Here is a 13463-nt window from a genome sequence, read left to right on the forward strand (position 1 = left end):
TCATGCTGACTGGCAAAACTAGCGTCCTGAACAAAAGATGCTCCCAGACAAAATGTCCAAGGACACCAAAGAAAACTATCACAACACAACGGCGAGTGAGTTAAGTTTTTCCGCACGCTTTCAAAATTGCCTTCTGCTCTCTCCTGCTCTCCTGCTTTTGGTAAATCAAACCCACCCTTGCTCAAATCAGACAAAATATCTTAAAACACTTAAAACAAAAACACCGTGCCTTGAAATGCAAAGATGGGTCTTGGGCTGTGGACTGCGGTGAGTCCCTTCCTGGACGCTGCGGTGAAGCTGACTCCCCAATGTCTCCGGGGGGTTCCGATGGCACCGACTGCGCCGTGGGCGAGCAGAAGCCCCGGCGGGTTTCAGGAGCAGAGCCCAGACACTCTCCTGCCGCCGCTTGGGCGGGACGGCGTCCCCACGACCCGGCGGAAGACGAGAGGAAAGGCGGGCGCGAGGCCAGAATAGGAAGCCCTGGCGCCGGTATCCCCCTAGCCCCACCTGGCCCGCAACCCGGAAGCAGATGCGAGCCGCGCTGCGTGGCTGGCTTGCGGTTCCGGGTCAGGCCGCGCTGCGGGCAGCGCTGCTGGCCGCGCTTGGCTCACAGTCGCAGCGCCCCGCCCCCGCGCTCCGGACCTGGGCAGGCGGTGGCCGGTCGGCTGCTCCCGGGGCCACATGGCTGAGGGGGACGCAGGGAGCGACCAGAGGCAGGTGAGGCCCCGGCGGGGCGCCGACCTTTAGGCTCGGCTCGGCCTCGCCTCACCGTCCCGGGCCTCCTCGGCCGAGGGGCCTCTGTCTGGGGCCGCCCCCGGTCTCGCCCGCACCGCCCGCGCCCGAGGCCGCGCCGTTCGCTCCGCCGCGTCCCATTGCCCCGGCGCTTGATCTCAGCCGATCGCTCTCTGGCCGGCCGCTTACAGGTGTCGGCGCGCTGGGCCTGCCTTGGGCGCCGTCATCGTCAACCATCAACACGCGATTGAGCAGCTCCCGGCCGGAGGCAGAAACCCGGGTTCTGCTCCCCGCCCTGTCCCCGCCGGGTCACCTTGGACAGGTCACTTAAGAACCGTTTCTGCTTTCGCAAAACGGGCAATAGTAACACAGACCCTGGAGTCACTGAACCTTCCTCCTCTTGGCGTTGAGCTTTCCCCAGCGCGTGGCTCACGTGGGCGCTCTTAAAGCTTTTCCGAATGTGCTATGAGGACAAAATGAGACGATACAAAGTTGAATGTATACTTTGCTTCCCATTTTTACCTTTAGGTCCGGTTTTACTCTTCTTTAAGACGAAACAAAAAGAGTAATTTCTGAAATGTTTCGAGGGTTTGATGACCAAAAACCCCAACAACCGCCCAGCCTCGTGCCCAAATTCAAAACAAACACAACGAAGGAGATAGCCAGTAGTAATATAGGGAGAATATAATAAGTAACAGTGCCACCAGGGAGTGGGGGCGTGGGGTTACCTGTTAAAAAGAGAAGGTGGAGCGGAGGAGTTATGTTTATCCTTTCATTTGTAAATCTCACTGCAGGATATGGGAGTGCATGAATATTTTGGCTCAGCAGTGGTCAAAAGCACAGTGATGTAGTAGCAAGGCTGGTGCCAGTCATTGCAATCGTGTCTTGTACCCAGAGTAGAACGTGGTGACCGGCTGCTGAGAACGTTTGGTATCGTTCATTCAGGGATCCTTCATCCAAGCTGGTGATGTTAAATACAAATACCTTATAAAGCAATAAGGAAAACTCAGGTTTTTAGGGTCGGTGCATTCTTTGACTGTTTTTAGGGTCGGTGCATTCTTTGACTTTTTTTCCCCCCATCAACCTCTTTCAGAATGAGGAAATTGAAGCAATGGCAGCTATATATGGCGAGGAATGGTGTGTCATTGATGACTGTGCCAAAATATTTTGTATTAGAATTAGCGACGATATAGATGACCCCAAATGGACACTCTGCTTGCAGGTATTTTTGCCCTTCTCTACAGCCATTTTCCAGTTACAGGGTTGACTCTTGTATGATTGACTGCTGTTGTATTCCTCTAATGATTATTCTTGTGTGACTTGTTCTGAATTGTCTTTTTGTTGTTGGCTTTTGTTAACGATTGATGATCTAAACATATGGGTAATTAAATCTCAGATCACTCTCAAGTAATGCTTTCATAGATAGTCTCAATCTTTTCTCTCCCAATTATTTTATTTATTTAAGTGTTCTTAATGTACCATTGGCAGACTTGAGTTTCACTTCCTTTCACTATCCTGTACGTTTAATAGAAGAGAGTCTAAACCTGGGAAGAGGACTGACATTAAGAGGAAGAATAGGTTAGTTATTTAGATGGTTCATAGAGTAGATACTCATTTCTTTGTTAGTTGGGAATCAGTTGTGGTTAGGATAAATGAAAACATCAGCTATGGCTTTCTATTTTAATGCTTATTCTTTGATGACTACCTATACTTCCAACATAAAAGATGCCAAATTGAGTTTTTGTCAGTATTTGTTTTTATAGTAATACTGATTTGAAAAGAAACGTGCATGGTTCTCTATTAAGTGTTAGCTATTTAATGTATTTAATAGTGTCTGGTAGGATTTTTTTTTTTTAATTTCTTAAGAAAAATATCTGGAACATGTTATAATGCCGCTCTTTCATTTGGGGTTGGGGTATAAAGCCCCTATTTCAGTTTTTCTTTTCCTTTTGTCTTTGTCCTCCCCACTTATTTTCTAATTTTCATTGCTTTTATACTTTCTCTGCAAATAATGATCTCCTTCTTAAAAGATTGGCATCATCTTAACAACATATTTAAGGCAGAAGCATAAATATGAGGTGGGAATTCTCTCCTGAAGTTTAACAAAACAATGGTTTTGTTTCTTAGTTTGGCACGTTAGAAACCTGTCCAATGACTGGCTTTATGAATGTTGTTATTTTTGAGCCATGATGAAGTATAAGCAGATTTGTTTTTAAACTGCTTTGTAGGTGATGCTACCGAATGAATACCCAGGTACAGCGCCACCTATTTATCAACTGAAGTAAGCTATATTTCTACATTTATATTTTTTTATAAAAAGATTATACTTTTCAAAGATTGTTTCTCTGTATTGTACATTGTGTTCATATAGACTACCTTATCAAAATGTATGTAGAAATTAAAAACACCTTTTGGACTTGATGTAGAGCATTTAAATTTAAAAATTAAATTATGTAAAAACACTTTGAAGTTTGCCACTTAGTATAAAAGAGAATCAGAGGATCCATAGAGGGTAAAATAGCTACAGAATTATCTTTAGAGACAGGGAGGGAAATCTTCCTCTTTAGACAACCTAGCAATCTAGAAACCTTGGCCTATAGAGTTGCTCCTAACCTGGTTCTGCTGATCGCGCCAGTTCCTTGACATGCCTCTGTGTAAGACGGCCTGCCTTCCAGGAATCACCCATGGTGCTTGTGGAGCTTGTCCTGCCCTTGTTGTGGAGCAGCCATCTCAGCAGCCCAAGCGCAGTCTTAATGAGTCATGACCTGTTGATTGCAACTAACCTTTGCTCCACCTTGCCTGCTTGACCTACTAAGCTGTATAAACCTGTGCAGACAGAATTGCATTAAATCTCAATTACTAAAATTTTTACCTCCCAGTGGGATTGTCTTTTGTATGAGTGTTTTAAAACCATAGCGGTAAAGTTTGTTATTACTCATGGTTCTGTAATATTTCATTTTTATTGACAGTGAAAGGTATTATAGAATGCTTGTAAACATCTGTGCCCTTTTCAGAAATAGTTGATTGTTTTTCTTACAGTCATGTGGCAACTGACTTATTTGTTAGAGTTGTTTTTGAGATACCAGTTAGAAAAAATTGGGAAGTCCTGATAGTGTGGCAAATACTGTGAATCTGGAAATTTAGATTCTGGAACCTCTTCTGCCACTTAGGTAAACTAGGGCAGATTTATGATATCCTATGAACTCCTCTGTTTTTTAAGCCATATTTTAATTGAATAATAATGGTGTTGGCTTCCTCATGGTTTTGGGGGAGGAATAAATGAATTAATGCCAATGAAAGCATTTTGGAACTATATCGATTTATACAACATAACATAACATTTTGATGAAAATAGAAAAATTTTTAAAGTTAAATGAAACAAGTTTGTGATTAATCAGTATTTTTTCTTTGAGATATAAACACAATCTTTGAATAATCTTCTTTATTTTGTTGTATTTAATCTTAGTGCTCCTTGGCTTCAAGGGCAAGAACGTGCAGATTTATCGAATAGCCTTGAGGAAATATATATGTAAGTGATGAATAATTTTAAAAAATTCTGAGTGACTCTATTGTGGGCCTTTGTTGGAATCATGATATGTTAGGGCCTTTTCTAAACTTTTTGTTAAGCTGCTTTTCCATTAACAAAAAGAATATACTTGAAAAATCCTTGAAAGATTGGTTATATATGTAATTTTATATATACATTTGATACGAATTCTGCTTAGAAACAAAAATACACTATTATTTAGAACTAATAGCTATAAAGACAGTTAGCCAGCTTGTGAAAGTAAATTCAGAGATACTGCTCTTATTTTGCTGTTTTCATAGGCTATGTTGAATGAAACTGGTAACAGCAGAATCCTAAGCATAATTATTCATTAAACTACTATATATTTTTAATGGTAACGTTCTTGTATTAGGCCATAAGACTGAGAGTCTATTGATATACTGTATTTTTCACTCTTTCATTCATTCAACAAATGCTACATGGCAGGCATTGTACTAGATCCTGGATACGCATTATTAGCAAAAACAGAAATGGTCCCTGTTTTCATTTAGAATTTGCAGGTAGGGGAGATATTACTCATAACATTGTAAAAATGAATGTCACACTGCAGCTGTGATAAGTTCTGTAAAAGAAAGATATTAATATACAGTACTAATTGAGTTTGAAAGAAGTCCTGACCTAGTCTAGGAGGTCAGGGATGGCTTGTTTGACTTAAGAGCTAAGTTACTTAAGTGAAGATAACTCCAGTGAAGGGCCACAGCATGTGCAAAGGCTCTCTGTCAATGAGTTTGGCACATGTTAAGATACAACGTAATGGTGGTATTAAGTGGGAAAAGAGAGGGGAGGAGAGAAGGGAACATGGTGGGAAAATGACCTAGTAAGGTAGGCAGGGGAAGTTATGGAGAGTCCTGTAGGCCATGTTGAGGATTTTTGTCTTTATCCTAAGACCTTTGGGAAGCAGAGAAGAGTTTTAAGTGGTGTGATGCCATGATAAGATTTTCATTTTGAAAACACCATTCTGTTTCTGGGTGAGAACTGATTGGAAGGGAGCAAGAATAGATGTGGGATATCAGGAGGCTAGTGAAGTAGTCCAGAGAAGATATTTCTGTGATTTGGGTTAATCTTAATGAGATACATTAATTTAGTACAACAAATAATGTTCTGGAACATCAGTTTTACTGTAATCCAGGAACTGGTAAGGATCGTCTTATATGTTGTAGGTGGCTACCCCATTTGGCACAGTGAGAGAACCCCCTTTGTATCTGTGGGATCTAGACCAGGTTTCTTTTCCTCACAGAGTATTTAATTTAAAAAGTCTTCATGGAATTGATTCTATTTGTTCCTTCCTAGAGGAAGTGTGGTCTTCCTTGAGTTCCTAGGTTTACACTTGACTCTGGAAGTAACCAAGAACTGGACATATCAATGGGAGAGGCCCCCATTTAGTGATTCAGTCATCCTCATCAGAAATGTTTTCTGATACCTGTCCCTGACCTTACTGGCCACTCCAACTTTTGTGCCCCCAACAAACTTCTTTCTGTAATCTTTTATTTATGCCTATTTACCAATTTATCTCCCCCCTAAAGTAGAATAAGATAAATATACTGCAAATTTGCTCACCAATGATGTTGTAATTATACATCTTACAGTCATTTTTCAGTTCTTATCTTACTTGACCTCTGTAACTTTTGGTGGTGTCGAACACTTTCTCTTCTTGAAAAATCTTCCAACACTTGGCTTCCATCCTGTTAATCATATTCATCAATTAGATTTTTCTCCTATCTATGCACAATGTCATGCACTCTGAAATGGCTTCCCATCTGCCTTTTTTCTGCCCCAAAAGTGCCCCCCTTTATTAAGAGATACCCTCCTATAAGGACACAACTTGCTGTTCTCCTTAAGTAGTTCACTTGAGCTACTTAGAGAATTAGGAAGGATCAGAAATAACAAAGGAGTTTGTTCTAAACATAGGATATGGTTCATACTGTCTTGTTTATTAAAAACACTTGAAAATAACCCCAGTCCAACAGTAGTATTTTCACATATGTGGTCTAAATAGAAATGTACATTCTGTTTTTAAAAGTTTTATGTGACAACTTTTAATCATATTTTCCCATAAAATCCCAGCAGGGGGCAACAAGTGAAAAACACTATTAGTCATTGAAAATTAAACATTTTAAATGTATGGATATAGTTCTTAATGTTTATAGTTTCATTATGTTCTAAATATTGTAACATTATCAAGATTTTCATATTTATTTGGCATCATTTTGAATGCTAAATTTTATTTTTGCCTAGATAAGAAGATGAACTATGTTTTTTCTTATGTAAGGAGGGACGAAGTCTGAAAACTAAGTCTTTCCAGTAAACATTTTATGAGTATCTCCTATATGCTCGCACTCTGTTAGGAGTTTGGAATTTAAAAATTAATATACATTAATTGTGTACCAACACAATATAGTGACAATTACTGAGAGGTTTGGACCAAGTGCTATTGTTTTTAGAGGTCTCTGGGCATGTGGTGAGGTTGTAAAGGAGGGTTCCATTTTGAAGGTGACCTTTGGGTGTGGTGTTTGGCAGGTGATCAGAGGGGAAGAGATTTTCTGATAGAAGGAACTGCATGAGCAAAATCATGTAGGTGTGAAGCAACCTGGCATCTTCAGAGTTCAGCAGATAGTTCAACATGCCAGGGATAGAAATTGAGGTAGGTGTAAGAAAAAAGAACCTGTAAGCTGGTAAGGAGTGTGGGCATTATCTTATAGGCTGTAGGCATTTTAGGCAGGGGAGTGATGTAATGAGATTTGTGTGGCAGTGTGGAGGGTGGGCTGTGAAGAGTTTGAAGCGAGGGACACCATAGGAAAAGCAGTCAGTAACTAGGAGGGAGATAGTGGAGACCTTTATTAAGGCAACAAGAATGCAAGGGAGAAGAACGGTCAGTTAAAGAAGTACTTAGGAACATAAACTAGGATTTGATGATTGTGTAGATTTAGACTCATTTGCTTATCATACCTTATTTTTGTTTAAACATTTTACATACGGATATTTTGAATATATGAAAATAGTTTAATAAAACAAAAGGTAAATAACATTTAAAAATACTTTGAACATTATATAATTGGTGTTAAGAGAAAATGAAAAGGATTCAAATTTTTTAAAATTTGAATTTATGATAGTCCATTTCAACACTATTTAATTTAAATCCAAGAAAATGATTAATTTCCCACAGCTCTTCACATTCTTTTTTTTTTTTTATTTTTATTTTTATTTTTATTTTTTTAATTTTTTTTTTTAAATTTTTTGCCTTATAACAAATTTAATCAGTTATACATATACATATGTTTCCATATCCCCTCCCTTTTGCGTCTCCCTCCCAGCCTCCCTATCCCACCCCTCCAGGCGGTCACAAGGCACCAAGCTGATCTCCCTGTGCTATGCGGCTGCTTCCCACTAGCTATCTACCTTACGTTTGGTAGTGTATATATGTCCATGCCACTCTTTCACTTTGTCACAGCTTACCCTTCCCCCTCCCCATATCCTCAAGTCCATTCTCTAGTAGGTCTGTGTCTTTATTCCTGTCTTACCCCTATGTTCTTCATGACATTTTTTTTTTCTTAAATTCCATATATATGTGTTAGCATACAGTATTTGTCTTTCTCTTTCTGACTTACTTCACTCTGTATGACAGACTCTAGGTCTATCCACCTCATTACAAATAGCTCAATTTCATTTCTTTTTATGGCTGAGTAATATTCCATTGTATATATGTGCCACATCTTCTTTATCCATTCATCCGATGATGGACACTTAGGTTGTTTCCATCTCCGGGCTATTGTAAATAGGGCTGCTATGAACATTTTGGTACATGTCTCTTTTTGAATTATGGTTTTCTCAGGGTATATGCCCAGTAGTGGGATTGCTGGGTCATATGGTAGTTCTATTTGTAGTTTTTTAAGGAACCTCCATACCGTTCTCCATAGCGGCTGTACCAATTCACATTCCCACCAGCAGTGCAAGAGTGTTCCCTTTTTTCCACACCCTCTCCAGCATTTATTGTTTCTAGATTTTTTGATGATGGCCATTCTGACTGGTGTGAGATGATATCTCATTGTAGTTTTGATTTGCATTTCTCTAATGAGTAAAGATGTTGAGCATCCTTTCATGTGTTTGTTGGCAGTCTGTATATCTTCTGTGGAGAAATGTCTATTTAGGTCTTCTGCCCATTTTTGGATTGGGTTGTTTGTTTTTTTGTTATTGAGCTGCATGAACTGCTTATAAATTTTGGAGATTAATCCTTTGTCAGTTGCTTCATTTGCAAATATTTTCTCCCATTCTGAGGGTTGTCTTTTGGTCTTGTTTATGGTTTCCTTTGCTGTGCAAAAGCTTTTAAGTTTCATTAGGTCCCATGTGTTTATTTTTGTCTTTATTTCCATTTCTCTAGGAGGTGGGTCAAAAAGGATCTTGCTGTGATTTATGTCATAGAGTGTTCTGCCTATGTGTTCCTCTAAGAGTTTGATAGTGTCTGGCCTTACATTTAGGTCTTTAATCCATTTTGAGCTTATTTTTGTGTATGGTGTTAGGGAGTGATCTAATCTCATACTTTTACATGTCCCTATCCAGTTTTCCCAGCACCACTTATTGAAGAGACTGTCCTTTCTCCACTGTACATTCCTGCCTCCTTTATCAAAGATAAGGTGACCATATGTCCGTGGGTTTAACTCTGGGCTTTCTATCCTGTTCCATTGATCTATCTTTCTGTTTTTGTGCCAGTACCATACTGTCTTGATTACTGTAGCTTTGTAGTATAGTCTGAAGTCAGGGAGCCTGATTCCTCCAGCTCCATTTTTCGTTCTCAAGATTGCTTTGGCTATTCGGGGTCTTTTGTGTTTCCATACAAATTGTGAAATTTTTTGTTCTAGTTCTGTGAAAAATGCCAGTGGTAGTTTGATAGGGATTGCATTGAACCTGTAGATTGCTTTGGGTAGTAGAGTCATTTTCACAATGTTGATTCTTCCAATCCAAGAACATGGTACATCTCTCCATCTATTTGTATCATCTTTAATTTCTTTCATCAGTGTCTTATAATTTTCTGCATACAGGTCTTTTGTCTCCTTAGGTAGGTTTATTCCTAGATATTTTATTCTTTTTGTTGCAATGGTAAATGGGAGTGTTTCCTTGATTTCACTTTCAGATTTTTCATCATCAGTATATAGGAATGCCAGAGATTTCTGTGCATTAATTTTGTATCCTGCAACTTGACCAAATTCATTGATTAACTCTAGTAGTTTTCTGGTAGCATCTTTAGGATTCTCTATGTATAGGATCATGTCATCTGCAAACAGTGACAGCTTTACTTCTTCTTTTCCGATTTGGATTCCTTTTATTTCCTTTTCTTCTCTGATTGCTGTGGCTAAAACTTCCAAAACTAGGTTGAATAAGAGTGGTGAGAGTGGGCAGCCTTGTCTTGTTCCTGATCTTAGTGGAAATGGTTTCAGTTTTTCACCATTGAGGACGATGCTGGCTGTGGGTTTGTCATATATGGCCTTTATTATGTTGAGGAAAGTTCCCTCTATGCCTACTTTCTGCAGGGTTTTTATCATAAATGGGTGTTGAATTTTGTCGAAAGCTTTCTCTGCATCTATTGAGATGATCATATGGTTTTTCTCCTTCAATTTGTTAATATGGTGTATCACGTTGATTGATTTGCGTATATTGAAGAATCCTTGCATTCCTGGAATAAACCCCACTTGATCATGGTGTATGATCCTTTTAATGTGCTCTTGGATTCTGTTTGCTAGTATTTTGTTGAGGATTTTTGCATCTATGTTCATCAGTGATATTGGCCTGTAGTTTTCTTTCTTTGTGACATCCTTGTCTGGTTTTGGTATCAAGGTGATGGTGGCCTCGTAGAATGAGTTTGGGAGTGTTCCTCCCTCTGCTATATTTTGGAAGAGTTTCAGAAGGATAGGTGTTAGCTCTTCTCTAAATGCTTGATAGAATTCGCCTGTGAAGCCATCTGGTCCTGGGCTTTTGTTTGTTGGAAGATTTTTTATCACAGTCTCAATTTCAGTGCTTGTGATTGGTCTGTTCATATTTTCTATTTCTTCCTGGTTCAGTCTTGGCAGGTTGTGCATTTCTAAGAATTTGTCCATTTCTTCCAGGTAGTCCATTTTATTGGCATAGAGTTGCTTATAGTAATCTCTCATGATCTTTTGTATTTCTGCAGTGTCAGTTGTTACTTCTCCTTTTTCATTTCTAATTCTATTGATTTGAGTCTTCTCCCTTTTTTTCTTGATGAGTCTGGCTAATGGTTTATCAATTTTGTTTATCTTCTCAAAGAACCAGCTTTTAGTTTTATTGATCTTTGCTATCGTTTCCTTCATTTCTTTTTCATTTATTTCTGATCTGATTTTTATGATTTCTTTCCTTCTGCTAACTTTGGGATGTTTTTGTTCTTCTTTCTCTAATTGCTTTAGGTGCAAGGTTAGGTTGTTTATTCGAGATGTTTCCTGTTTCTTAAGGTGGGATTGTATTGCTATAAACTTCCCTCTTAGAACTGCTTTTGCTGCATCCCATAGGTTTTGGGTCGTCGTGTCTCCATTGTCATTTGTTTCTAGGTATTTTTTAATTTCCTCTTTGATTTCTTCAGTGATCACTTCGTTATTAAGTAGTGTATTGTTTAGCCTCCATGTGTTTGTATTTTTTACAGATCTTTTCCTGTAATTGATATCTAGTCTCATAGCATTGTGGTCGGAAAAGATACTTGATACAATTTCAATTTTCTTAAATTTACCAAGGCTTGATTTGTGACCCAAGATATGATCTATCCTGGAGAATGTTCCATGAGCACTTGAGAAAAATGTGTATTCTGTTGTTTTTGGATGGAATGTCCTATAAATATCAATTAAGTCCATCTTGTTTAATGTATCATTTAAAGCTTGTGTTTCCTTATTTATTTTCATTTTGGATGATCTGTCCATTGGTGAAAGTGGGGTGTTAAAGTCCCCTACTATGAGTGTGTTACTGTCAATTTCTCCTTTTATGGCTGTTAGTATTTGCCTTATGTATTGAGGTGCTCCTATGTTGGGTGCATAAATATTTACAATTGTTATATCTTCTTCTTGGATCGATCCCTTGATCATTAGGTAGTGTCCTTCTTTGTCTCTTCTAGTAGTCCTTATTTTAAAGTCTATTTTGTCTGATATGAGAATTGCTACTCCAGCTTTCTTTTGGTTTCCATTTGCATGGAATATCTTTTTCCATCCCCTTACTTTCAGTCTGTATGTGTCTCTAGGTCTGAAGTGGGTCTCTTGTAGACAGCATATATATGGGTCTTGTTTTTGTATCCATTCAGCCAATCTGTGTCTTTTGGTGGGAGCATTTAGTCCATTTACATTTAAGGTAATTATTGATATGTATGTTCCTGTTCCCATTTTCTTAATTGTTTTGGGTTCGTTATTGTAGGTCTTTTACTTCTGTTGTGTTTCTTGCCTAGAGAAGTTCCTTTAGCATTTGTTGTAAAGCTGGTTTGGTGGTGCTGAATTCTCTCAGCTTTTGCTTGTCTGTAAACGTTTTAATTTCTCCATCAAATCTGAATGAGATCCTTGCTGGGTAGAGTAATCTTGGTTGCAGGTTTTTCTCCTTCATCACTTTAATTATGTCCTGCCACTCCCTTCTGGCTTGTAGAGTTTCTGCTGAGAGATCAGCTGTTATCCTGATGGGGATTCCCTTGTGTGTTATTTGTTGTTTTTGCCTTGCTGCTTTTAATATGATTTCTTTGTGTTTAATTTTTGACAGTTTGATTAATATGTGTCTTGGCGTATTTCTCCTTGGATTTATTCTGTATGGGACTCTCTGTGCCTCCTGGACTTGATTAACTATTTCCTTTCCCATATTAGGGAAGTTTTCAACTATAATCTCTTCAAATATTTTCTCAGTCCCTTTCTTTTTCTCTTCTTCTTCTGGAACCCCTATAATTCGAATGTTGGTGCGTTTAATGTTGTCCCAGAGGTCTCTGAGACTGTCCTCTGTTCGTTTCATTCTTTTTTCTTTATTTTGCTCTGCAGCAGTTATTTCCACTATTTTATCTTCCACCTCACTTATCCGTTCTTCTGCCTCAGTTATTCTGCTATTGATCCCATCTAGAGTATTTTTTATTTCATGTATTGTGTTTTTAATCGATGCTTGATTCATCTTTAGTTCTTCTAGGTCCTTGTTAACTGTTTCTTGCATTTTGTCTATTCTATTTCCAAGATTTTGGATCTGGGAAATAGAATCTTGGATCATCTTTACCATCATTATTCTGAATTCTTTTTCAGGTAGACTGCCTATTACCTCTTCATTTGTTAGATCTGGTGGGTTTTTATCTTGCTCCTTCTCCTGCTGTGTGTTTTTCTGTCTTCTCATTTTGCTTATGTTACTGTGTTTGGGGTCTCCTTTTTGCAGGCTGCAGGTTCGTAGTTCCCGTTGTTTTTGGTGTCTGTCCCCAGTGGCTAAGGTTGGTTTAGTGGGTTGTGTAGGCTTCCTGGTGGAGGGGACTAGTGCCTGTGTTCTAGTGGATGAGGCTGGATCTTGTCTTTCTGGTGGGCAGGTCCACGTCTGGTGGTGTGTTTTGGGGTGTCTGCAGACTTTTTATGAGTTTAGGCCACCTCTCTGCTAATGGGTGGCGTTGTGTTCCTGTCTTGCTAGTTGTTTGGCTTAGGGTGTCCAGCACTGTAGCCTGCTGGTCGTTGAGTGAAGCTGGGTGCTGGTGTTGAGATGGAGATCTCTGGAAGATTTTCGCCGTTTGATATTATGTGGAGCTGGGAGGTCTCTTGTGGACCAGTGTCCTGAAGTTGGCTCTCCCACCTCAGAGGCACAGCACTGACTCCGGGCTCCTCAATTTGGGATGATGTGTTGTCTATTCATGTATTCCACAGATGCAGGGTACATCAAGTTGATTGTGGAGCTTTAATCCGCTGCTTCTGAGGCTGCTGGGAGAGGTTTCCCTTTCTCTTCTTTGTTCTCACAGCTCCTGGGTCTCAGCTTTGGATTTGGCCCCGCCTCTGCGTGTAGGTCGCCGGAGGGCGTCTGTTCTTCGCTCAGGCAGGACAGGGTTAAAGGAGCATTCTCTTCGGGGACTCTGGCTCACTCAGGCCGGGCGGGAGGGAGGGGCACGGAGTGTGGGGCGAGCCTGCAGCGGCAAAGGTCGGCGTGACGTTGCACCAGCCCGAGGCGCGCCGTGCGTTCT

The 13463-nt window shown here is 39.8% G+C and overlaps 1 protein-coding gene across 4 annotated transcripts in view; it reads left to right on the forward strand.

Annotated features, from left to right (window-relative positions):
- The first annotated feature begins 235 nt into the window (after positions 1–235).
- Positions 236–13463, forward strand: part of IMPACT (impact RWD domain protein) — a 34890-nt gene continuing 21662 nt past the window's right edge. The window contains exons 1-4 of one of the 4 annotated variants that reach the window (XM_082641427.1): positions 236–717; positions 1826–1954; positions 2961–3013; positions 4199–4261. In XM_082641427.1, coding sequence (XP_082497553.1) covers positions 682–717; positions 1826–1954; positions 2961–3013; positions 4199–4261 — 281 coding nt within the window. In that variant the 5' untranslated portion in view covers positions 236–681. The other 3 variants (XM_082641425.1, XM_082641428.1, XM_082641426.1) reach the window with 3 other exon arrangements.

Source organism: Mesoplodon mirus (assembly GCF_964341445.2).
Source record: "Mesoplodon mirus genome assembly, chromosome: 13".
NCBI classification, from domain to species: Eukaryota; Metazoa; Chordata; class Mammalia; order Artiodactyla; family Ziphiidae; genus Mesoplodon; species Mesoplodon mirus.